General features: G+C 42.5%; 1 protein-coding gene across 1 annotated transcript; it reads left to right on the top strand.

Moving 5' to 3' along the window:
- Positions 1–1041: 1041 nt before the first annotated feature.
- GALNT15 (polypeptide N-acetylgalactosaminyltransferase 15) lies at positions 1042–25835 on the top strand (the record flags this gene model as incomplete). The annotated part of the gene is made up of 11 exons (XM_084279865.1): positions 1042–1067; positions 2049–2588; positions 7895–8061; positions 8775–8979; positions 17143–17310; positions 17724–17841; positions 18618–18812; positions 22504–22635; positions 23698–23799; positions 24631–24771; positions 25689–25835. 11 exons carry the CDS (start codon positions 1042–1044, stop codon positions 25833–25835), a joined length of 1941 nt encoding a protein of 646 aa, XP_084135991.1.
- Between the last annotated feature and the right edge of the window lie 1202 nt (positions 25836–27037).

Below are 27037 nucleotides of genomic sequence, written 5' to 3'. Positions count from 1 at the left end.
GGTGGAACTGAACCTTTTGCAAGTTGCTGTTGCCAGCTTTTTGCAGAATGTCTTGGACAGGTCTCTTCATTTCCATTTCATGTTGTCTTTCTGAGGCTGACACATATTGTTATTTAAATGAATGCTTTTGAACTCAGATTTTTTTTTTAATGCAAATGTGTGCTGCCTCCCTACTGAATTGAAAACATCGACACTTTTTTCCCTGTGAAAAGTAGGATAAAGAGCAATATTCTCAGGGCTGAAGGTGGGTTGAACTATTATGTTTTTAGGAATTTAAGCTAAAAAAGGAAGGCACATGCAACGGTGAAGTATCAAAATATTGGCTAAATCTTCCTCCTACTCAAGATATGATTAAAGCAGTTTTACATCTTTTAAAGAACAGCTGAGATAGGGAAGGTGCCAAGACTCAGCAGACTGGTCACACTAACCCAAGGCATTCTGTGTAAGACCATTAGGGGTGCACACACACGGAAGTGCCAGACACTACATACCTCCAGCAATTTCGAGGTGCTCTACCCAGTCTTTCATTTTGAAGTCCATGACTCATTTTAGTTTGAAAGCAGGTACTTGTAAATACCTTGTAAAATTTTTGAAACCAGGAACCATAGATTGAACTTAAAGAGGAAGGTATTACAGGGAAACAATGGGGAAGAAGGAAAAAAAGAAGAAATCTCTGGTTCCCTTTAAAGTATACTTAACGTCCCCAGTATCAAAAGGGTCGGTAACACCTGAGTTACACCCATACTTCATCTCTGCCAGACAAAGAGGCGTGTGGCGCTGAAGCATGTGGACTGCCTCACCCCTTTTCCCATTGGACAAGCATCCATCTCACTGCAAAACATGCCACAGTCCATGCCCACTAGCACCCGAGCCAGCAATATTAGCAAACAGGCCTCCGAGACTGAGCTCCCCTTTTAACCACACACATAGTTGTTTTCTTTCAGTGTCAGTAGTTGTTGTTCCAGTCTGGGCTTTCTACATGTTATTCCTGGATTATTGAAAACTTGAAGTGCTACTTCCCCTGCAATACCAAATTTATGGATGAGGAGACAACTTCAGTCTGCCAGGTGATAATTTGGCACCCTTGTGTCACTGTTAAAATCCCTACAGCTGTAAATATTTATTGAAAATGAAATATACTCATGTAGTCCAGCTAGCACATTACCATATGAATAAATATAACGTTAAATAAATCATGTGCACTCCACCTTTTATTCAGTTTATAAAATACTTGCTGCGTGCTCTGAGCATTCTTAGCTTAATACAGCTATTCAGAAGTAAAGTGATCCCTGTTGTGCCTTGATTTCTTTTATATTTTTGTATTTCTTTTATATTCTTGTATTTCTTCTGTAATGCAACATTTTGCTTCTTATATTCCGCCTCTTGCAGCTTTTGGAAAGTTTTGATTTGATAGGACAAGAACAGTGAGGGCATTAGGACCAAGAGAAAGACGCACACATTGCTCCGTATTATGTCTGGCAAAGTGCTTCCTGACTGAGTGCTGTAGTTATGTGTGAAACAAAGTCAGGGACCGACTAGTTCTCATCTGTTGATCACAGTTAACTTGAAGCCTCAGAACGGGGGAGAGCTGTCAGATCTGCTTTCCGAGATAAGGCGCTTCAATCCAGGCAGCAACTGGAAACTTTGAAGAAGCAGGAACTACTCTGGAAGGAAACTATAAGAAATGGAATTTCTTTTTACTTAGAATTTAAAAAGGAAAAAAGAAATCAACACTTTAGCTACTCTCTCATCAGCTATACATGCACTTTCCTAACTGACCTGGGACTCTGTATGATAAAGAATCTACTTTATCTTGCTGGATCCATGCTACCTTTTGCTACAGTAAGTGCAATATTAATAGGAACGTTATATTTTGTCTGTAAATAGAGAGGAAAGCACGAAACGGCATCAGTGAAATGTGAGGGGAGCAAAAAAATCCTCTTGGCAGATAGTGAAAACCAGGGCTTTGCTGCAACCCGAGGACTGGAGTCTGAGAAGGATCCAAGTGATATTTAACATGACCATCTGTATCATTTTGTCACCAACAGTATGTTCTTGAGGAAGAAGTGCAGATATGGATCACGTAAACTGCAGTTTCTCTTGCTGTTGCTGATGCTGGGCTTGCTGCTACTGATGGTTACAATGCTGAATCCACCACCCAGCAACCAGAGCAAGGAAGGGACTTTCCAGCCTGTGGAGTTCAACCCCCGGGAAGGGTATCTGATGGACTTCGCGGAGACTCAAGAGATGCTGGAGACCCAGGAGGAAAGCCAGCAGTACTATCCTTTGGATGGGCTATCACCTTTCATATCCCTGCGGGAGGACGAGTTGATCGTGGCCGTTGTGTCGCCCACCGGTAGAAGGAACCACAGCAAGGCCAGGAAGGGCTACCGGGTGGTGAAGCAGCAGGGCCGGCGGCCGGAGGCGAAGGCAGAGGGGGACCCGGAGCCCCTGCTCCCGTCCCTTCCTCTGCAAGCTGGGGAAGGGGCTGCTGCGGGGGAGCTCGGCCTGGAAACCCACGGCTTTAACGAAGCGCTCAGCGAGCGGATCTCGTTGCGCAGGGAGCTGCCTGAGGTACGACACCCGTTGTAAGTAACACCGACTATTTCATCTCTGGGACAAAACCCGTCTCCTTCCCCGTTGCCGTCCCGCCGTGAGCCTCCCCTCCTGTAAACCCCGCGCCTTTCCTAACAAACCCTCCCCTCCGCCCCGGGATAGCGTTTTTTCCCCACGTTGTGTGAGGAACTTCACACCCCCCCACCCCACACCACCACCCCCCGCCCCGTTCCTCAAAGCAGGTTCGCACCCAGCCTGCCCCCGCGGCCCCGACCCGCAGCCGGCGGGAGCCCGAGCCCCCCCAGTCGGCTCCCACAGGTACCCCGCGGCTGCCCAGCCACGCACGCTGGGTCACAGTCCCCGGGGACCCCGAGACCGCGGCAGGTGCTGCCGGAGCCGGCGGAGACTGCCCGAAACACCGACGGTGTTTTCAAGCCCTCAGGAGCCCGCAGCGGCGAAAATGAAGCGTGCGGGAAGGGCTGGGAGGGAGTGCGGGGGGGCAGCAGGGCAGCTGCGGCTTCCTGAGGAGGCCGGGTCAGAAGGGGGCGGGCGAAGGCGCAGCGTGCCCCGGCGAGCCGCTGATGTATGCTGTTACCCGTGCGTCCCGCACCCCGTCCCCGCGCCCCCCCCCCCACTTCCCGCCTCGGCGGCGACCCGGCAGCGGCGACCCGGCCCGTCACCACGGCAACGCGGCGCCCACAGGCGAGCGGGCGGGCGGGCGGCAGCGCCCTCTACTGGTGCCCGAGGGCGGGGCTCCTCCCCGCCTCAGCAGGTGCTGGGGAGTGCGGCGTGGGCCCCGGCTCCCCGCGTCACCTCCCCCCGGTTGTCTGTCTGTCTGCCCACTGGGAATCCGCACGGCGAACGATGCCACGCTCCGCTCTGGGTGCCGGGTTATCCAGCGGGAAGGACGCTGCTATGGGTCACTCTATAGCCCCGGCGACCTACCTCCTCATGATGCGTCGATGCAAGGGCCATGGGGTCACCGGCCTTCAGGGGTGATAAAGGAGTCAGGAGCTGGGGCTTTCAACTTTTTTAGTGTCACAGGTGACCCAACAAGCACTGAAAGGAAACTTCTGGCAGGAAGGAGGGCAGAGATCAGTGTGTGAATGACCTGATCTGCCAACACCACCATAGCTAGCTGCAGCCAGGCTGTAAGGAGACACTGAACAAGTGTTGCATTTGAGACCCCACTTGTTGCATTTGAAGCCCAAAGACTTGAGAGCCAGTTATTCCAGTTGCCCCGGTCACACATCTGAAAAAGGGGCTGAGGTGTATCTGTTCTGGAAAGGGGAAGGGACCTGAGTGGGTGTCTTGTTTTCTTACCTCCTATAACAAACACTATTGTAGCTTTCCCTCAGGGCACTGTGGGAAGATGCACCAGAAAACATTTTAAGTAAGATACAGGATAAATATAATATTTTTTCTAGTGGTCATTTCCACATATTTAATAAGAGCTGGTGGCTCTAATTTAAGGGAACAGTCTTAAGGAAAGAGAAATGAAAGTGTTTTCTATACTTTTTGCCTAGGTGCAATGTTAATTTGTGTAATTCCAATTAATAATAAAATGCTAATATTGTTTCAGGGTTTTTTCACTGTGTTTCATTGGCAACTCTTTGAACCATGTATTATTCAAAGGAGGAATGATGCCTCTGGTTTACTGCCTGTGGCATGAGCCAAAAACCAGTTTTACTTTGGCAGCTGAAGAGCCATCAAAGACAAGTTTAGCCATGGTCTCACAGCTCTTGGATGGGCTTTCCTGTCTGACTAGTCACAGCCTAAGGAGCTATCAACACCATAGCTTGTAGGGCCCAGATTGGAACCACAGAGCCAAATATCTGAGGCTTCGCAGTTGTTGAGTTCTAAATCCAGATCATAAACCTGCAGCAGAGTTCTACCTCTAAGCCAGTCCTGCCTTTTATGGCACAACACACAAACCACAATTTTTCTTTGGTGTAATTTACTCTAGGGGCCTAGCTCACAAGTGTCAGTCCAGTTTTAAAGCAGCGTAAAATGAGAGTGAGCCAGTAATGAATCAGTTGTCTATTACTCTATTCTGTTTGAAACATGTTGTTCCTAATACTGTCTGATATTATTTGGTTAGAGAGAACCCATCCAGTTAGAGGCATTTCAGTGAGTTACCTCCATGGACTCCGTCTCTCTTATTTCACTTGAAATGAGATGGTGAAATTAGAAACCAGAAACTATACCTTCTAATTGTGAAGCACTTTCAGATACTATAAAATAAGGCTGACCCAGCCACGCTTGCATACTTCATGTTTACCCTTAAAGGAGAGTGTAAGATGTAAGATATACTTAGCTGCCATTCCCTAGAAAATCACATGAAGCTGTTTGTTGTGCATTGCGTTGGAGCAATAAGCAGCATAAATGCAGTTTCTTCTTACCTGAAGAGTACAGAGCTCTGATGGAAATAAACTGGAGCCTGTGGGCTGGGCTGGGCCTTGACAGCCCAGGATCTAATTTTTTCACCTGGAAACATCATACTTTAGACCTCTCTCACCCGACCTCAGCTTCTAACACAACCCACATCCCTTTGCATGCCTTTCCAGGTGAATGCTATATGCTGCTTTTCAAAAAGTAGATGCATAAAGTGGTGTCTTACAGTGCTCCCACTGATTTCACAGTGAAACATACCCTAACAGATGAATCAAGTACCTTGTTTTGCCCCATTTACTTTAACTACCACTTTTGACAGACCTGGTTTCTGGATGAAAAAACATAATAACTTGCCCGGTTGTGCTAGAAAGTTGTTCTTCTGCATCAAGGCTCATCCTCTGTGGTACCTTCATCCCTCAGGGTGCTTTCTGCTGCTCCTAGCAGGTCCAGCTGCTGTTGACACCCTCCTGGGACAGTGTACCCAAATCAAGTCTGCCGTTGTGACTTTTATGATGGTGGTTCTGCCCCCCAAAAAAGCTCTTTTTCCCTTTTGGACTCGAGTGTCATATGTGTCTAGGCAAACAGAAACTCACAACATATTTAAAAGTGCCAATTCAAAAGTATGGCATTCACCATACTGCTGTTGGGAGCTGAACCTCAATGAGACATTTTCCTGAAGGTGAGTGGGAGTCCCCATCGGCAGCGCCTTCGCCATGTCAGACCTGCTGCATGTGACAATTCTTTATTTTTCCCAAATTGGACTAAATGACTGCGTCTCATACCAGCCACAGCCCTGACTTCTTGAATGCCGGTTTATGATGGACAGTCTATGAAACTGCTCCTAATTACAGGAAGGTATTTCTGTGTACCAGAACACTTTTGCATTTTTCTGAAGATCAGATATCTATATTGCAAGCCTTTGCCAATCTCCATGGCAACTAAACACTTGCCACCCAGGTTATGTATTCGAGTACAGTTATTTTCTACTCCTTTCCAATTAAGATTCTGCAACAGCCTTATTTTCTTGCTCAAACCACAGTACTAGCAAGAAGTCATTGTAGTACTATGGTGCTTATAGCTGTGCTGGATGTTCCTGGCTGGAAGCTGCCTGGTAGTAAAAGGACTGCATCAGACCTTCTTAAATTACCTCTAAATGCTTCTGCCGGAAAATACAAACACTGTGAAGTGATGAAAGCATCCTTTTTTCCCTCATCCTGCTGAAAATGGAAGCAATTATCCTATATAAAATGGTGAAATAACAGCATTGTTGATTACAGAAAATTAGTAAACAAAGGACAGCAGAGATTCATTGCAGTGTAAAAATAAGGAAGAAAATTTGCTTATCTATGCAAACAATGTGAACTGTTATAAACTATTATAAATCATTATAATTGTGCTGATTTAAAATTTACACCCCTAGGAGTGTCTCTATAGTATTCATTTATAGATTCTCTTAAATGATAATCAGCTTTGTGTCTGGATAGTGCCTAGCATCACAGGGCCTCAGCCCATGAATAGTAACACTAAGTAAAATGGCAATAAACACAGCAATATTAGAATTATATCCCTTAAAGGAGCTTCTGGTCTGCAGAACCACTGCAAAATCTGTATGATGTTTTGCTGGGTGATACAAAACTACTGAAATAACAATGGGCTACAACCAGCCAATTCTGTAATTCCTTGAAGAAGTTAGTGCTGTTAGAGATTAAACGAGTTAGGAAACTGAATGACTGCTACTGAGGAAATGAAAAGCTTATACAAGCGAGGCAGATACATAGTCACAGTCTTTCTGTCTTTACAGGGGGCTTGTGAAGGCCTCTTCTGGAAAATGTGTGTCCTCATGCCAGTGTAGTGTGTCCTGTGTCTCTGAGCCAAAGCTGGTACATCAAAAAACACTTTTTGTCCTGCCTGCAATTTGTAGATCTTTTACTTAAATCCATGAAACAGGCATTGTTTGATGAGGGTTTGTAGTTTTCACACACAGCTTCTGTGAGAATGAATAGCAGGTGCTTTCCATTCTTAAATGCTTGAGTTGTCAAAGCACCATATAGTTCACCGTAATTTTGATAGAAGGTTTTTCAATGCCATGGGTGAAAACTTGGACCCATGAAAAACTGAGGAGCTGTGGGCTGCATCTGGCACTCTGGAGCACCTCTAGGAATGCCACAGAGGGACTCATGCTGCCATGTGTCTTGCAGTACATCATGTCAGTACCTGGACTTGTAATGTAAGTAGCAGAAATGACACAGAGAGAATCAACCCAGCTGGGAGCCATGTTCATCGGTGATTCTTTTTTTTTTTGTCAGAAAAAACAACCCATACAAACTTTATAGGGAAAACACTTCTGCTTTCTTAAATGTGTCTGTATTTATTTTCATTGCCTATGCATGGATCCATTTCTTTCCTGTACAGGACTGAGATATTGGCTTCATTCACTAGTATCCCAATCAGGCAGTCCATAGGTATACTGATCTCTTGTGCAGATGAGTCCTTTCACTTGTTAGTCTTAAAGGTACTGCATTTCTGTTTGTTCTTTTCTCTGTTACCTGAAAAAATGTATCAGTTGGTGGAGGCTGACTGTCCTGATTTATCCCTCTCCTTTGTCTAATTGTCTTTTCAGTTTTTCCTTGCCTTCTGGACCATTTCTAATTGACCTCTGTATTTTGAAGCAGCCAGAGCAGAAAAAAGTATTCCAAAACACAGCAAAACTTTCCTCTTTTTGTATTTTACATTTTATAGTGCCATTCCTGTATTTTCAGTCATTCATATAGTGTCATTCCTATATTGCAGTCTTGGATACCTTAATACTTCCTTTTCTTCATTGGAAGTGAGGTGACATCTTCAACCTGTGAGGGTTTAGGGGTAGCTTACAATTTTGCTCTGAGAAAAAAATTGTCCAGTTGTACCAGCATCTCCAGTATCTCCCTCATTTGATCCCATGCAGGTGCCTACAGCAAGAATATGACTCCAGTCTGCCCACTGCTAGTGTCATCATCTGTTTCCATGATGAAGCCTGGTCTACTCTGCTGAGAACCGTGCACAGCATTATGGACACAGCCCCAAAGGCCTCCCTCAAGGATATCATCCTAGTTGACGATCTCAGTCAGCAAGGTAGCCCAAACGTCTCTATACATATGCTTTTTTTTCCCCAGAGCTTCAGGGAAGAAACTGTCCTCCTCCAAGAAGCCTATGAGTAGAGTAGAAGGTGAAGAGAACCCTCAGGAAGAGAGCTAAGCAGACCCCTGAGCTGGCTGCCAGGTTTCACTCTCCCAACCCTAGAACTCAGCTTAACCTTTCAACTTTGAAATATGTTTCTTTTTTCCCTCATCATTTCCAATCACTCTGAACACTCTTACTTTAAAATAAGTTCACAGTATGCAAATTTTAGCCTTCCCACTGGACCAGATCTGCTGTAATAAGTTCCAGCCAATAACTTTGGCTGAAGCAGAGAGTGGAAAACTCCACATTGCTCAAGTAATCCAAAGCACTCGGGAAAGCCAAACACCTGTAGTATCTCACTCTGATCTGTGCCTTTTATGAGATGATGAGAGCATCCACCTTTTGCTGAAAGCAGGACAGGGGGCTATTAAGTTTCCCACAGGAATAGCTTCACATCCAGTGAATCTCAGTTTCCATTAGTCTCTATTTCTCTTTGGCATTGTGCTGCTGTGGGAATGTTTGGGTCACAGCCTACTTGGCCGTGTAAAACAAGTGCCCCCAAAACATTTTACCAGCAAGAAGTAGCATCTCCTACTGCCTGCTGCTTTTCTGTAACAGTCTGAATCAAAGCTAAAGCATTTCAGTGACTGTTCTGTTTCTGACAGGGCCCCTGAAGTCCGCTCTGAGTGAATACATCTCTAAGCTGGAGGGTGTGAAGCTCATCCGGAGCAACAAGAGACTTGGAGTCATCCGAGGTCGGATGCTAGGAGCTGCACGGGCAACCGGGGACGTGCTGGTCTTCATGGATTCACACTGCGAGTGTCAGAAGGGCTGGCTGGAACCCCTCCTGGCCAGGCTGGCCAGCAACCGGTAAATCTCCCCGCAGCCTCTGAGCTCCCTGCATATGCTGCTTTTTTGCTGAAAGAGATGCACTTGGAAAGATTTGGGTTTGGGGTTTTTTTTTAATCATTTCTTTGTTCCCTTCTTCCTTCTGGTCACATTGCTTTTATTTTTTACCTTATCACCAAATGCATCACTTTGATACATGGGAAGCAGGGTGGGTCACACAGCTGATAACCCTCACTTCACACACAGTGTCACTGAACTGTCAGAGCTGGTATCCAGTTAGAACTATAGGAAGGCTTCCTGGTGGTCTGGATTAAAAAGGTTCCAGTCTCAAGCTGTTTGGAAATTGGAAAGCATCCACCAGAGAAACTACTGCAAGATTCCATTCTTTTTGCTTTCTGCCTGTCTCTGTCTTAAAGACAGGGATGAAATGCTTTGTGCTCCTGAGCCACTTTGGCTACATACCACTGTCACCTGTACTGTCTCTGTTCCACAGGAAAAACAGACTTTCTGGGCAGCCTAGACAGCTCTAGCTAATTACAGGTTCTTTCACTGACACCAAACTGACAGAGGAGGATACAGACTCGTATTTTCTGAGTCTTTCATTTGTAGGTTGGGGCTTGGACCTGCTCTCTGGTGTACAGCTGAGCTCATCTATGCAGTCCCCAAGTCCTTGGAAGAGATTAAATCACTGAAAATGTTTCAAGAATTACATGGTGGGAAATGCTTTATTAAAGGGACTTTTCTGAAAGAAAAATCTGTGTATTACCTTGCCTATTGTTACCCATAAGCCACTTGGGAAAAAAATGAATAATTGCTTGAGGGGGTAAAAGAAAAAAATACATCTTTAAAACTCTTACCAGACCATTAAATAGTCATGCTAAAGACCTTCAAAGGCTGTTCCCAGGCACTGGAACAAGTTGCTTTTATGGCTGATTGTATTTGCTTATAAGAACATTAATTTGAGTTTAGAATTGATTACACCATTTGGATGAAACACTAAAAATACTGCAAGCAAGAGTAGGATGTCAGGACTATTCTTTCTAAAAGATCCTTCTTGGAAAACCAGAATTTATTTTTTGTCTGCTAACTTATTAAATGACTTAAATGAATATACTTCATGATTCTTCTGCCTTGAGCTATAGTCTATTATTGATGTTCATGCAAAACTCCTATCTGCATCAAATGGCCAGTCCTTATTCAAGGTTGTATTGCTGAAATGAAAAGAGTTACAAAAGTCTCAGAGGAGAGCAGTAGTGAAGGGGGAATTACAATGTCAAGAGGGAAGTTAGAACTTCACCACAATTGTAATGGTTCACTGTCAAAAATTATCCCTGCTAAGGGAATGCAAAACCACCAAACCTGCTATAGCTCTGAGATTTATGTAGCACTGTTGCCGGGGGGTGAGCAAGGGATTCTCTTTCCCTGTATGACTCATAGGCTCATTCATTCCTCTGGGAGAGCAGAACTCAACACCCAGTTAGCTAGTGGCTAATTGGATCCATGGAGTGAAGGCAGAAGGATGTTTGGATATTAGTGGTGTCTAAACCATCCCTTTCTGTATGCTCTATCAGTCACCATGGCTGGCCCTGGAAGCTTTATCACCCCTAGTGTGGAGAACCTGTGCTGTTCTCCAGTGCACAGGGCAGACATGCTCTAAGGCATCTGGCAATCATTTTCTCTTGCTGTCCTTCTTTCCCCAGCTGAAGAATGGTGATAATAACATTGACTTGATAAGGAAGTTAATTCACGATTTTTCCCCAAATTGCCTGTAATGCTTGCGTGGAGATCACCATGGAAATGTAAGGCATTAGTATAGTCAACTTGGCTTCATTTAGCAGTTGAGGAGCTGTTAAATTGAATCATGTGCACTCCCGGAGACTACCCAAATGAACAAAGTACGGTGAAAAAAAGCTTACAGTGACTGGTGAAATATCCATCATTCCTCTTCTTAATGGACCAATCAAGCTGCAACTCATGTGCTTTTGCTGGAGAGACAGGATGGGGAAGCAGTTAATCACCTAGAGCGAGTGACTGAGTTGTTTGCTGGCAAGGAAAAATGCAGCCTTTCCAAAGCTCAAACCTTTGCAGGAGCTTAGTGGAGCTGGAGGGAGATTTTTAACTTTGAAAATTGTGCATAAGCCTGATTTTCTGAACTCCTGATCAGATCTACCACTATTACCATGACATGTCTTGGAGCGATGTCGAGACATCCTTACCCAAAATAAGATTTCACTGTGAGCCGAACATACTCACAAAAAGGGAGATACCCCCAGTCCTGACAAGCCTGTGGCAATGACAGACAGGACAAGCCCAAGAAACATTTCCCAGTTTTACAGGTATGGAAATATTTGACAGATACTTGACTTGTACTGGGTGATGACATTTCTTTTTTGACTGGCTCTGGGTGACGATTTTATTCACTAATCCAATCAAAACTCTTTTCCAAAAAAAAATACTGAGCCTGTCTGAAATCACTACACATGCATTTATAGGCACCTTGACTAGGACTAGCTCTGTGACCCACACCTAATGAATTGACTGGGAAGTCATGCATTAGCTTAGTATATCGCCTGGAGAATGGTTCCGCGGTTGGAAAGCATCCCTTGGCATTTTGATTATTCAAGGATGAATACCATAGGCAGCTTTAGAAAACTAGATGAGATGCCCCACAGATCATTTAATTTGACAACTGTTTGTGTTCCAGAATAATTCCAGGTGAGTAGCATGGTGCATACTAATGCAGCTGTGCAATTATTACAGGGGTTTTTTTTTGAGGGGTTTGCCTTTTGCACTGCAGGAAAACAGCTGCTATTTTATATTCAGTCCTAAGGCAGAGGGAGCATATAATGAACTGTGCCATAAGGGCTTGAAAAGGTTGTTCCTTAACTAAGAACAGTGACCATGATGCTGAAGATTAAAAAAAAAAAAATCCAAAGTATGGTGTGGAATTGTTTATATCCTTGACAAGGAATTCCACCTCTAAAAAAAGCCATGGGCATCCTAACTGAGGCAGAGGGGTGGCTTGCAAAAGGGTAGCTTGCCCTTTTCCCTGCTCTGCCTTGCAAGGGCTGCTTCCCCCTGTGCTGGTGTACTGCCTATATAGCACAGCTCAAGTATCACATTAGGAAACAGAAGCCTGTGATGTTATGAAAGAAGCCTATCTAGTTTCTAAAATTCAAAGGGCCTGTACATAGCATGATGATTCTAGGTCACTAATCTTTAATGGAAATGATGTTAAACTGAATAAGAAGTGAACATAGCAGTGAAAAGGTATCTCACCCGCTGTTGGCTCCCATTCAGGAGTGAAGGGAAGCTTCTGCTTGTAGATACAGGAATAGAAACAGAGTTCTGCTGTCCAGAAAATTTCTGTGAGGTTCTAGTATTATGGTAATACACTAGAGAGGAGGGAAATATTTTGTACTGAATTTGAACAGCTCCTTCATCTCTTTTCATCTGATTCTTCACTTCTCCGTGGCCCATGCGCCAGCTTTTCAAGCTACCAAATACATAAACCATCTGTCTTCAGCCTTCTCACAGGCTCAGGGAAGCATGATGTTATCCATCCAGAGCCTACACACCCCCAGCATCTGAGCGTGCTACTCTCCTTGTTTTGAAAACCTTCCATATACTTCACATATAACAGCCTGCTTCCTGGGACTTTTCTTCTTGCCTGACATTTTATTTATCCCCTATTTGTCAGTAACACTCATTTCAAATCCATTCAATTAATGTTCTGCATTTACAGGGTATGTTATGTGAAGATATGCTCTCTCTTTACAATCTTTCACAGTTGATCAGTAGATGACCTATTTTAAAGAAGTTGAAGTAAAGAAAGAGAATATGAGAGCCTAAAGCCAAAAGCAAACATTGCTGCCAAAAGTAGGAGGAATGAGGGTTTGGGCATGATTCATGGCACAGTGTTCTGACTTTCCAGTGTAAAAAGATACTGGTTGCTCCCACAGCTTTTGGTACCCCACATACCAATTTGAATATATTAACAACAACAACAAAAAAGACAGGTTCAGATTTTTTTTTTAATTAAAACATTACCTTAGCACTCTCCCTAGCAGAGATTTGAAGTATATGTTTACTGCTTATGATATGAGTAATCCATCAGTTCAAGGAGACAGCTAATACGCTCTAAGTTAGTCTGCAGTTGGTCTGTAAGGCCATATTTAAGTAATCCTTTACCATGGCTTTACCATTCCTGATGGCTGCATTTTACCTTTTTGCTAACCCTATCTGATTTCAAATGTTTGCATTACTGCTTCCCTGAACATTTCTGCCAGTCAGCAGGGTGCTTTCAGTGAAAATGCAGCATGTTGTGAAACTGGCTTGGGTTCTCAGTTACTTACTGAAGTTTTGCCTACGTGCAGAGCCAGAGAACTTGAACTGCCTGCATTTCCCAGCTATCAAATTTTTGCAGGGAATGATCCACTCTGAAACTGCTTGAGGAAAATACATCATTTTTGTGTTTGTTTTGGGGGGAATTTTTTTTTGTTCCTCCTTATTTAAAAGGGGATTTAAACAGATTAAAATCTGTTCCCTTCCCAGCAAAAGAAAGCATAAATCAATAAAAAGCACTTTCAAAAAACCAGTGTCTCTAAAACTTCAAAACAGATGCATTAATTAAATCTTCCTCTCTTCATATTACTTGTTCTAAAAATAGGAAAGAACAGAATGTTCATGGTGACTGTAAAGGGTCATGAGAAGACATTTAATTCTCAATTGTATTTGGCTGAGAATTCCCAAACCAGGAAATTGTTCTTGTTTGGGCTGCTCTTTTTCATGGAATTGTGACCTTTTGTAGTTCGAATCTGTTCCAAGCATTTGAAATATTCACAAATTAGTCAAATGGTTCAAAGCCTTGCTGCTGGTCATATTTGAATTTCCTGTTTTTTTCCTTTCCTTGGATTCCACAGAGTAAAATTAGCAGTAGTTTGCCAGTGTGTGTTTCATTTCAAAGTGCCGAGAAGCTGCTGACTGTCTGCCAGTTACCCAGTTAAAACCAAAAAGAATAGCTAAGAACATTTTCCAACTTTCAATTACCTTCTGCTGCAGATTTGCATTTAGAACCACACAACTGTCAAACCATCGCTGCATATGCAGATCTTGTATTAAAAAAGCATTAATACCAAAGGATATGTAAAGCACTGCTTGATGAAGGTTAAAATTGGACACTAACTAGTTTTCACACAAGGTAGAGTTACTGGATTCCTCTATTTCAGATCGGAAAGACACTCCCAATGTCTGAAGTTTTAAGAAGGTGTATTTCTGTTGGTTTCAGCAACCTATAAACACTAGCTTATACTTAGTGAAGGTCTAGCATTACGCTTCCAAACACACTCTTGAGAACTGTTAATCCTGGCATTCTGAAAATGCCACTGGAGTAATAGCTCTGAAGCACAGTTATCACTTTGAATTGTATGATTTTGCAGGAAAGAAGATGAGATTTTATGTTGTTCTGGGTTTTTTTTTTAATTTAGCCAGGATAAAATGTGACCTATCTGGTGAGTTAGCTTCAGCTCTCTTAAGCACTGTAATTTTCCATGTCATAATTTGCAGATAGTTTGGCTAATAGCTTGGTGTCCAAACCATCAGAATCCATTACATCACTGCAGGTATGTTTCTTGAATAGCATTGAAGAATCAGTGCATGATAGCAAGCAAAGCAAAAGCATGCATTAAAAATAAAGGATTATTTCAACAAGAAACTACTACTACTGTGGTGCTTACACACCGTTGGAGCGATTGCACCAATGCTAGAAGTATCATTGGAATTTAGAGTTTTACAGTGGCAATAGATTTAAGGTGGAACCAAAAAGGACAGTTTTGAAATGGCTGGATATGAAAATGTAGGATAGTCTGAAATGTCTGGATCATCTCATCCAGAATATATTGAGTATGACTCTGAGTATCCAGATTGTCTTTGAGTTACCCTAGACACATGGTCTAGTCTTCATGGTCAAAGTTTTTTGAATGCTTTTAGTCTACATTGTCTCCCCTGGCTTCCACTCAAATACTCCCTGCTAACGTTTCCCTCTTGACTCTGAAATCATAAAATAATGAACTACCCTTGGGTCATTAGTTTCCTAGTCCTGTCTGGATGAGACTGGATAGACAAGCAGCAATAGATAGCATGCATTTCAGCAAGCAGCAACTATCTGAGGTACAGCTGTCAGAGATGCCCATACACTGGAGAATGCAGCAGGCTATAGAAATTACCAGTACTTTTTCTTTTTTCTTTTTTTTTTGTTTAGTTGTACAAAACCCATTTAACTTGCTAGCTCAGCCCATCAAAGAAAAAAACACACATTTGCTTGACTGTTAGGACACTGTCTTTTAGTAACTTCTAGAAGCAGTTAGTTTACTTTTCATGCTATTAGCGAGTAAAGGTTAAATACAGCTTGCAGTAGAAAGGCTCCCGCTGACTTGAGTTTAGGTGGTTGTTCTTGTCATAGATACAAAATGGGATCATCAGGAGAATCAGGGGAGGAGATCAGCTTTATTATTTTTATGATAATTTCTTTCAGTTTCTTCTTGAGTCCTGTGGGACAATGACAACAAATCACTGCTTTAATGTATATGCCTACAACTGTTGTGGCTGACCATAAAATTTTTTCATCTATTTATAGACCTAATGCTTGTTTCCAAGAGTGCTTATTATTACATCTTACAAAGGGAGTTTTTACACCTGAATGGAGAAATATAATCACTTCTCTATTTTAAATCTTTCTGCCTTTAGCTCATCATGGGACAATTTGCTTTTATTAGGGAACAATGGAATAACTGAGTCATTTTAACTCTATCCTCTGCATAGTTCATCTTATAATTCATGACAAGTCGCTCTTTCTCCATGGGCTTCTAAAATTCTCTATGATGAAAGCAAATCTGGAGTTTCCTCCCAACCTGATACTGGAAAAACATTACTCTAGTTATTCTAGTGATTGAAAAGGCTGAGAAGATACGTCAAGATTACATTAACATCTCCCAGAGCTACCATCTCCCTCAGCTGGTTCTGGTCTCTCCCACAGATAAGTACAATGGGCTCACTGCATTGGAGACTTCTGAGATGACCTTCACTGATAGTAGTATGTTTTAAGCGAATTTCTCTCAAGAGTCATCTCTGACCAACATATAAATCTTTAAAAGAGGATATAAAACCTTCTACTTTTTGCCCCAAAAATGACCTTTTAGTTTTTCTCTCTCATTTTTAACAGGGAGTTATATTCTAGGGAAAAGAGCTTCTCCGTAATCTTGGTCTAGAACAAGAGTCCAAAGGCTATCTTTTCTGTGTAATGAAGAAGTGGATAATGTTGGTCTCCAACACTTTTTTCCTGCAGTCCCTAATACCATTGCATTTACACTCTGAAAAGTTCCAAATGTGATATGCCATTGACCTGGAAACAAGGAATGCTGTTGGCTCTTCTGAGCTACTAGTTAATTCCAAGATGATGTGCAAGCACACTGTGAAATACTGTGACATGTTTGCTATGGGGAAATGTCTAATACCTCTTCTCAGACTAATCCACATTTAACTCAAGTCAGAAATTAATTGGAGGATTGCTGCTTACAGTACAGTGGCTCTGTTCTGGCTCTTAAAAGTAGATCCCCCACTGTGACAGTGCATTTGCAAGAGCATTTTAAGCTTGTGATGCAATACAAACAGAAGCTGTTTTATGGACTCAGTGATAAATGTTTTTACGAAACAACCAGCGGAACAAAATCAGGGTAAATGCACTCTTCATTGGCCTCAAGTGACAGACTCTTTAGTGTGTGGAACATCTACAGAAAAAAACAAAAGATGGTAAAGTATGTGAGCCCAAAGTAACCTTACTTTGCACCTATGCAGAGTTATAACATCAGAGGTCTGGGCCCCTGTGTGACATAGATTTATAAGAATTCTGATGGTTAACTCATAGCAAAGTCCTGAATAGCTTTAAATGACAGTGCAAGGTACAAGTTATCAATAAATTATCGACCTTTAGATTCCTCACTGCAGGCTCAGTATTCCCAAGCACTCAGCATCTGAGCTTCTATTTACCAGCAGGGAAAATAAGGGCACTCAACATCTCAAGGAGCGTTTCTGCTTGACAATGTCAAAAAGGAGAACCACTGTTTAATAACAGAGAAGTGAACTTAATTTGTGCTTTGACTTTGAAAATAAATTTCATTTCTTTTTCAGAAACAGCGTAGTCTCCCCTGTTATAGATGTCATAGACTGGAAGACTTTTCAGTACTATCACTCTGTGGGTCTGCATCGAGGTGTTTTTGATTGGAAACTAGATTTTCATTGGGAACCAGTGCCAGAGCATGAAGAGAAGGTACGACAGTCTTCCATCAGCCCTATCAGGTAACAGTCCATCAGCCAATATGTGTCCCTTCAGCTCAACAGAAAACCTGTACAATTTGAGTTGTCTTGCAGCTAAGGGAAAAAAGAGAGACGTGGTTACTTGCCTATGCTCCGATAACGTTTTTCAAGGGACAGGCTTTTAGTTTATGCTGAGTTTCTTTTACCTGTAGTAAGCATTCTAACTCAATTGTGGTCATACTATCAACAGGACACATTGAGACAACCAGATAAGGTGTGGAGGTTTGGAGGGGGAGCAAAAGGTGGATCATGCTGAGTTAAAAGAGATGTCTTAATCATTCTCTGTTTGTCTGGAGCTTTGGGTGTACATGTATCTATCATTTCTCACTGTACTGAGCTTTAATAATTCAGCTACAAAACTGAAGGTGTTCACTTCCAAAATATGTTCTGTGCAGGAGTCCTGTGGTAGCTGGTGCAGTGGTGGCTGTGGATCGACATTACTTCCAAAACACTGGAGCTTATGATTCTGACATGACCATGTGGGGAGCAGAAAATCTGGAGCTATCTATAAGGGTGAGAATCTTAATTAAAACATCAAGCTCTGGTAACTATTTGGCTTTTAAGGAACCTGAAGGCAAGAAGGAATTTATAAAAGCAGCTAAGTGCAGAATGTACAGGGTATGGAGAATATCACTTTACTTGCAGAAATCTGCCCCCACAGTCTTTGATCTGTCAGGACTACACAAGAACATGCAGCTGCTGTGAGTTAGGAACATTATGTCAGGAGAAGGGAGTTTCACTGGCTATCACTATCAGCCTGAGGACAGAATCACTGGTTTTGGCATCTTCTGAAAGCTGCCTCCTCTTTTTTGGCATGTAACATGCACCAAAGGGAGAGTAGCTTTATTTCTTTGCCAACCTGTAGTTTTAATATCAAATTATTTATATTAAATTGTTTGCATTTATTTTTGCTCCATACAAAGAGTAACTGATAATACAAAGCAATGAAAATTGCAGACACAAAGGGTATAGAGTCTTTAATATCCCAGACAAAAGAAGGTGTGCCCCAGGCCTCTTCACTACACTGCACTGCCTGTGCACAGAAAAACATAAAAGCTTATAAATAGCCATGCAGGGTCAAAGCAAAGGTCTGTCTTGCCCATTATCTGCTGTCTCTCTATCTCTGAAGAACAGCATATGAAGAAGCACATAATAATGCTCTTACTTTTTCCAGCAATGTGCAGATTAGGATTTCCTGAGGCAGATTCTGTAGTAAAGGAGCTTCTCCTTTTTAGATAAAGGTAATCTAAATAAAGTAATCTCTTTTTGTGCCTTCCCCTGTGTTTCAGACCTGGCTCTGTGGTGGCTCTGTAGAAATTATTCCCTGCTCCCGAGTTGGGCATGTCTATCGGAATCATTTTCCCCGTGCTTTCTCCTATGAAGAGGCCATTGTGAGGAACAAAATCCGAATAGCAGAGACCTGGCTGGGCTCTTTTAAAGAGAACTTCTACAAGCATGACACAGTGGCTTTCTTAATTAGCAAGGTAAAGACATCTGTAGTTGTTTGTTTCTGAGGGAAGGACTGTGTGTTGAGTTAGGTGAAGAGGATGGAATAGGGGTGGAGGTGTCTGTGTACAGTCAAACATTCAATGTGTATTGTGCTGGAGATAGTTGTTTTATGAAACCTTCCAGCTGTCAGGTCAGGAAGGAAAGAGAGAAACTTGTGCCCAGGTGTTGTTTGCTGAAGTTATCCAATCTTTTAAAGTGTGATTCTTTCTTCAAATGATTCATTCTTCAGTGAGCTGAAGGAAGAATCAATCACCAAGCTGTGATTTATTTTGCCAAGAATAGTACATGGAGGGTTGCAATGCACCTGAAGTGGAAGCTAGTAGTACTGTGTGCTCAAAGGACCCTCCTAGAAGGTTCATTCTTTGTTACTGAAGGTCTTCCCCATGTGAATCATGAGGATATTAGAAATATTCATGGGCACGTGGCAAACTGTGGTGTCTCCTAATGGAGTGGAACATATCTGAGTGGCATATTGACACACACACACACAAAAGTGATATATTTTCCTGAACTGACAGGTATCCAGAAGCAACTGTGAGAGACTCGTATCTCAACACAGCCACTGTTTACATGTTACTTTTTCATTAGAAGCACCATGTAGACAGCAGTTCGACCTCCAGGGATGTGGATTCCTGGCAGGCTGTACGCCAGGACAGGCTTGGAGCCTGCAGGCTAAGACAGGCTTGCAGCCAGGTGCGAGGCTCAGCCCTGGCAGGCAGCCACACTTGAACTGTCTGCAGGCTACACACCGTCCAACAACTACCCAACAGCCACGCTTGGTTTTAAGCCTCTCTATAATCCATTGCAGATCAGGATCAGTCAAGGGGCTGTATATCCCATGTATTACAGTGGATGGTTGTTTGGTGGAGTCATGCATCTGTGGTTCATGTCATTCACGTTGTTAATGTAAAGCTGTTAATAATGTGATGTTGGTAATGCTGCTGCAGTTCTCTGGAATCCTCTGGCTCCAATACCTTTTCTTGTAATGACATCCTTTCCTACAAGGCAGTGGACAAATCTGTGAGCAGTTGTGAATGAAAACTGTCATTCATCATTTTGTTCATTTAGCAATGCCATGCTTTTAAGAAGAAAAAGATCCACTGTAAACAGGCAGGACTTGGGTAGGTGCTGTGCTAAATTTCCCACACAATTTTTCTCTTTCATTTCAATCCTGCATGCTTCAGCCACTGAAGTGCTGGCTGTTGTCTAAGAAAGCCAGATCCAGCAGGAACTGCATTGGAGTGGAGAGAGAAAAAGAGCTGTGCATCTCTCCTGCCATTTATTCTGACCTCCTTACACTCCCCCAGTGGATCTCCAGTCCACGTGCTGTGCTAATCCTAGAGTCTGAGACTGCCATGTTTCTTTTTTTTTTATTCTATTTTCACATCTTTTAAAAAGCTTCTCCCTCCTTGTCTGTGCTGTAGGTTTGAACTCCACTAGCCAGAAGTTTGTCAGTTGACTCACAAGGCTTACAGCCATTTAATTGGAAGGAGGACACTAGGCCGAGTCTTTTAAGATGGGCAGTTAGGTCCTTAAATCATTTAGTAATTACCTGAAGGCCTTTCTTGTCAAGTCAGAAGCAATTTTCTGTACTAAAAACTACAGCCACCAATGATACAGTTTACTAGCTGTAAGCACCGTGACCTTTTGCCTGGGAGTTTATTCTAGCTAGAATACTTTTACTACTTCTAAGAATGATGCTCCTTCAAATGATCAATTTTACAATCCCTGTGCTCAGCATAGCGTAACATAAAAGGCCCTTTTCTCTGTTCCTTTCTTTCACAGCCAATATTTTCAGTATGTCAGTGCAGCAGGGTGTTATTTAAAAGACATAAGTGAGCAGTGACATTATTGCTGCTCAGCTGCAGATGGGCCCCGTGGGGATTGACTGCACCGAGAGGGTGAGCAGAGGCACCTATTGGCCACTACAAAAATCTCCATGAGCCTTGACCCCCAACACTGCCCACTACAGATTAGGTCACTTTGTAAGTCTTCCCTTTTTATGATCTGAATCACATCCTGCACAGGATGCCTGTGGTGTGAGCATTAAGTTAATGAAGATGAATTAGGGTCTTCAGCTACCATCTCCTTTTCTCCTTTTTCTGTGTGGTTTGTTCATTTAATTCACAAGCACAGTTTTGGACTGATTTACAGAGATAATGACTTTCTTTACATTATTTACACCATTTATTCAGCATCAAATGCATGCTGCAACTAGGATGACAAAAACAGTTTCACTGCCGTTGTGTTCTTCATCCAAAGCAGAGTCCCATGAGAAACATCTCTTTTTATGGGAAACATTTTACTTCTCTATTTCCCTTTTCCAGGAAAACCTCTTGAGGCCAGGTTTGTGTGGTGCTGAATTGATGAACTTTGTTGCTATGCTTATTGAATCTAAGACTGATACTGAGCTTTGAGGTTCTCCTTAACATACTGCAACTGTTGAGCTTTGCCTGCCTGTTCAGCTGCCTCTGCAGCTTGCAGGGGCTGGCCAACAGTGCCAGATAGCATGATTGATCCCTGCCTTTACCAAATCTCACCTGATTTCCAAGGCCCTTCATTTGTCAGTGTTTTCCACACACGTCACAAAGTCTTTTTGTCTTTCTTATGGAAGCAGAGAAGTAGCTGATCTGAGGAAAAGTTATTTACAAGCAATTTTTTGCTTATCTCATCAATTTTAATTTTTGACTTAGGAATCAACCAGTTTCCTGGAATCCAAAGCTACATTTTTTTAAAAAATAGAAACGTGAATGGGGAGATCTACTGCTGACAAGAAAGAGGAGAGAGACTCTTAAGGGTGGTGAGGTATTTTTAGTATTTGGGCACTGAGAGATTTAGTAAAGTGTTTTATGTGGGTTTGAAAGTGAAGGGTCAAACACTTACCTGCTCAATGGCTTTCAGAACCCTGTTAGCCACCTTCAGTGCCTGGAAATGCTCAGGCTGTCAGACCTCTGCGGTGCCGATGCTTGTAGCTGCACCAAGGGTTGAAGGCACTTGTCTTTGTTCAGAACAGAGCTGCTACCAGGAGGGGTGAGAGTGTGTATATAATTCAAGAAAATATATAATTCATATGAAAGGTTTTCTGCCTTTACAGGCTCAAAACGCATTCACTTACTAGATTAAGTAACTGTCAGAGAATAACGTGATAGACTGTGTTTTGGGCTAAATCCTGTCATCCCTTACATCCTTTGATCATGAAGGACTGACAATAACTGGATAATCTGGGCTGTTAAAGACCAGGAAATTGAATTTTAATCAGCAGAGCAAATTCTATATTAAGTGACAATCTGATACTATCTCACTGATTTCAGTGCAACAAGTATCGACCTGGCCCTGACTTTTTTTTAATTAAAAAGATGACAAAGACTGACTTATCTTGTAAGATAATAATCATTTTTAGAGGAAATACTTATTTTTAGAGTGTGTGCAACTTCTGAAACATTTACTTCTGTCACAGTGCCAGACTAAATGCTGTTTTATCACAGAGTGGGAGGAAGGCTATAGCTGGTCCTCCCCCTTCGTGTACATGAGAGATACATATCAATATCTGTAATATGCAGAATAGAAGAGGTGGTAGAAATAATTCCTACATGGTCATTTTTATTTCCAGCATCTCCAAATCAAATACAGTAGTAACCTTGTTCCCCCTGTGCTTTCTTCATGAAGGCAGAGAAGCCAGACTGCAGTGAACGCCTTCAGCTACAGAAGAGGCTGGGCTGTAAAGATTTCCATTGGTTTCTATCAAATGTGTACCCTGAACTCTCCCAACCTGAGGACACACGAAGGTTCACTGGCAAGGTGAGAGAAAACATGCTATAATGATTAGTGACTTTGCATTGTTCAAAGACCCCAGTATGGCTTCCATGTTCTAGTACTCAGGGAGTGTACAGTAAGAGGCTGATCCTGCTTTGAAAAGTTTATGGTCCAGACAGTGCAACAAGGATGGGAAGAGAAACAACAGGGCAGAGACAAACAGCTGATCCAAATTCTCACATAAATGCTAAAAGCCATCCAGGAGCTGAACCCAGATTGTCTGGCCCAGTTCAGAGTCACAGCTCAGAGAGTCCTAACCTTTGGTTCTTTAGGTGCCATTAGTAAAGGAAAAGAATTGTGTTGCCTCATGCTGATAGCAACTGCAGCAGCAGCTGAGATATCTCTGCACTGACCCATGTGTATGAAGAGCAAAGAGCACTACTTCAGACCTGCACTTTCCCCAAGGGCAGAGGTGGTAGCAGCAGCAGGTCCTTGGCAAACTGTGTACAGGAGGCGATATTCTCAATGCTTTTTTTAAAACACCTAAGTTGATAAGTATCATCCATTAAAATATCCAGGCAGTCTTACTAGAAGGGGTCTTCTCATAACAAAACAACAAGGTCCATTAATCTGTAGCCAGATTTTACTTTGTCCTTTTACTCTTTTGTTTGTTCTTTTTTATTAAAGTTTCCTTGAGAAGACTGTAAGAACTGGGTGTGGAGCACAGGAATTATCACTTTATTTTTTTCTTCTTCTGGAATATCATGTGTTTTTTCTGAATACAGTGTCCAGTTGAAGTGCAATTTTCCATTAGCATGAAAGTTTGGACAGATTTATTTCAACTACCATCAAAGCCAAAACCAGAAGTGGGTATCTCTAATTTATACAAAACTATCTGGGTAACACTGACCTTTGGTGACACTCTGCCTTTATTTCAGATCACTTTGTGAGATCAAAATGCAAGATTTTGAAAGAAAAAAATATATATCACCTAAATCATGAGCAAAACCATACATCATAAAGGAGTACAATCACAAAAAATGTATCTGAAGGATATTTTGTTTGTATCTGATTGTGCTTTATTTCAGTATAAACCTTTACTTACAGCTTTACAATACTGGTGTTGGCTTCTGTGCAGATTACAAACCTGGAAGGGCCATTGCAGAAGGCTCAATTGAACTCTCTCCTTGCAGTGACAGTCTCACCCAGGTATTGTATACGTTAAGTATATAGGCACCGTATCAGATCCAGGGAACCATCCAGAAGTCAATGTGTTAATGGCTGGGCTGTTTCTGGAAACACTGATGTGTTCAACATTAGGGAACGATGCCCACACTTCTGCAGGTGCCGTTGGAAGAATGGCAGTGTGCCATGTGTCACTGAGGCTGGATCCCCATGCTTTGCTCCAGCTCACATCACTAAGTGCCTGTTTATCAGTATATTTGGTAATGTCTGGAGAACAGAAAGCCTGCCAGTCAAAAATGCCTAACAGTCTAGAACAATGGTGATGCGTTTCCCCACTGGTGCTTAAACCTGCAGTTTAGAACCTAAACAGCAGTCAAAGACAAGAGAGGAATTCCCATAGACTCCCAAACTGGTATTAGACTAGCAAAGTCATGCATGAAGAGAAGCCAAACCAATACAAAATGACTGCAGATATTTATTCTAAATCCCAAGCAAGTTTTGCTGCTTGCACTGAGTTCAGGGTGAGCTGCAGGCACATTTCTAACTGCACTGTGTGCAGACACTGTCAGAAACACCCTTCTGTTCAAATATTTATTAAACTAGAAAATTTTGTCATCGGATGGGTTTACTTTATACATAAGTACAGTCCACAAAGTCTTCCCTTAGGTAAATAGTTAAGACAGAATTAGCTGTCAGGAGGGATTGCTTTGCCGGGTCAAGGCTGTTGGGTGTCCATGGCTCATGTTTGGGTTGTTTCTGAACAAACATGTACAGGAAATTATTCTTGGAATTAGAATTTAAAAATGAATTGGGATGTCCTTCCATCGTTGTTCAAACAAACCCTCCCTTTTCCAGTACTTTGAATATAACAGCATGAAGGAAATCCGGCTTGGTTCTGCTCCGCTGTTCTGCTTTGATGTCAGACACGGGAAGGTTGTCCCTCAGAACTGCACGAAGGAGACAGACAACAGCCACCAGCGCTGGGATGTCCAGGAGGTCAGTAGTGACTCTGCCATGGGGGGAGGCCAGCCAACAGTGGCTGTGGGATTACTGGGTGATTGACAGGATTCGATGTAGGGAAGGGATCAGGTATTTGAAGGGCAAGTTTCAGACCTGTACAATTTACAACTGGGAAATTTAGGATGCCTCATTTATTTACCCTGTCTATGTGAAACAAATTTGGTTTAAAAATATGAATTACAGGAATCCTACCTACATTCTTATGTCCTGGCTGTAACTGCTTGTCTTTCCAGTCTCATAGGTGTAGAATCAGTCCTTGTGAGAATAAGAGCAGGGTAAATCCTTGCCCACTTGTTTTGAGAGGAAGGGTCCTGGAATCCTGAACCCTCCCAAATGAGAACCCTTTGGGAGTAGGGGAAACTTTAAAATACCTTCTGCATTTTAAGAGAAGAGCAAACTTCCTATTCGTGGAATTTGGTATTATTTGGAGGACTTCACCCAGCAGAGCAGGAGCTCCTCTACAAGACTGAGAAATGTCATGTTCTAGGCCAGCCTGGGAAAATAGAAGTTCCTGTAGATGGAGGGATGCTGCAATCCTCTGGTACAGTTCCTACAGTAATTTGCTTTGATTCCTAGTGGTCCTTTTGAAATGCTGTGGCCTGTGGCACTCTAGTTGAGGACAACTTGTACCCATAGGTGGTGGAAAAGAGGTTTAGTGAACTCTGCACTTACCTTCATGTCAGCTTTGAAAGGAGTTATGCATACTCACTGTGCCCTTTTCTCAAAGCTAAGCCTAGTCACCATGTTTAGAGCGATGCTTAAAAATTTTTGAACACCACTAATTAATGCTGATCCTATTTTATGTCAGAAGTTTTGGAAACGTGGCCTGGCTTTTACTGGAAATCCCTTAGTTTTAATTTGTTCTTTCTTTCCCTTCTTCCTTCATCGTGTAGAATGGAATGATTGTCCATGTCCTTTCTGGCAAATGCATAGAGGCAGCAGCGAGTGAGGATGAGAAGGACTTGGCTTTGTGTGCATGTGACAAGAGTGCCAATCAGCTGTGGCGATTTGAACGTTCCCGTGGGCTGCATCAGAGATGACTGACAGGTCTCTGTAGGGGTCAAGTCTCCAACATTTAACAGTACTCCTGTTTGGGATTTAAGATACATTTCCAGCATGGACAAGAACGATGTTTGTGTTTGCTGTAGCATGCAGGTAAGTTAGGAAGATCTCTCCTTCGACAGCCTGGCTCAAATTGCTGCTGCCAGTTCCTGGTTTATTCAGCTCTAGCTAAAATGTCTGTTTATTCTGTGAAGCAGGGAGTAACAGTACTGTGAGAGTTCCAGTTGTCTTGGCTATTGCAGAAGACATTTAAGTTTGTTCAAGGTATCACTTCGAAAGAAACATGGAAAACCAGCTGCCCGACAGCTTGTCTTTAGCGTGTTCTGTGACTTCTGAGGAAAATGAGTGTTTGTGAAGCTTTTGAAACTGTAAGAGGAAGCCAACCAGTCCAGGATAAGAGGTTAGCCTTGGTTTACACTGCACTCGGCTCGTATAAAACAAAGTCGGGTTTGTATGCATAAGAGTAGGAGGTTAATAGCTAAAATTTTGTTTTTCAACTAGCCTGAGCCAAATTTCTAACCCCTGTGAGATTGCACGGGGCACAAATTAGCACTTAATTAGGCACTAACTGCTCTAATTGACTTGGAATACCAGCAGACCTCAGTGTTTGGCACGCCCTTCCTTAAATCTTTTGTCCACAGTTTAATTTGGATGAGAAAATGAGACTGAATTATTAACTTTTTTTTTAGTTTTAATGAAGTTAAAGAACAACTTTTCAGGGAATTTTTGTGGGATGTCGAAGATTGAACCAGGTTAGAGAGAAACAGAGAGAGAGAAGAGCCACAGATTTTTGTTTTGAAAGTATCCATAGCATCCATTTGCTCTTATGCAGCTGTGGGATGAGCTCATGCTCATTCCAGTGACAAAAGTGCTGGCTTAAAGGAGCAAATGATAAGGGAAACCACAAGCGGCTACCTAGAAAGAACACACTGGTGCCTGCTTCCACTTGCTTGCTGCCTACTGCACAAAGTCTTCCATACTGTCAGTTTTAGCCCAGATCTCTTAGATCCTTCCTCTCATGGGTCTCCAAGCTGATCCTTAGAAGACAGTAACCTACAGAAGTTTCTAAACAAGCTTCTTCTGTGGAGCCTGCGTGCCCGCTGACCTCACGTCGTCCACAGAAGTGACTGGGATAAGGAGAACGGTCCCGTACAGTATGGACCAGCAAAGGGCTTGGGCC

Source organism: Gallinula chloropus (assembly GCF_964237585.1).
Source record: "Gallinula chloropus genome assembly, chromosome: 2".
In the NCBI taxonomy this organism is placed as follows: Eukaryota; Metazoa; Chordata; class Aves; order Gruiformes; family Rallidae; genus Gallinula; species Gallinula chloropus.
Note: the sequence above shows the minus strand (reverse complement) of the source record. Positions and strands in the feature narration are given on the sequence as shown.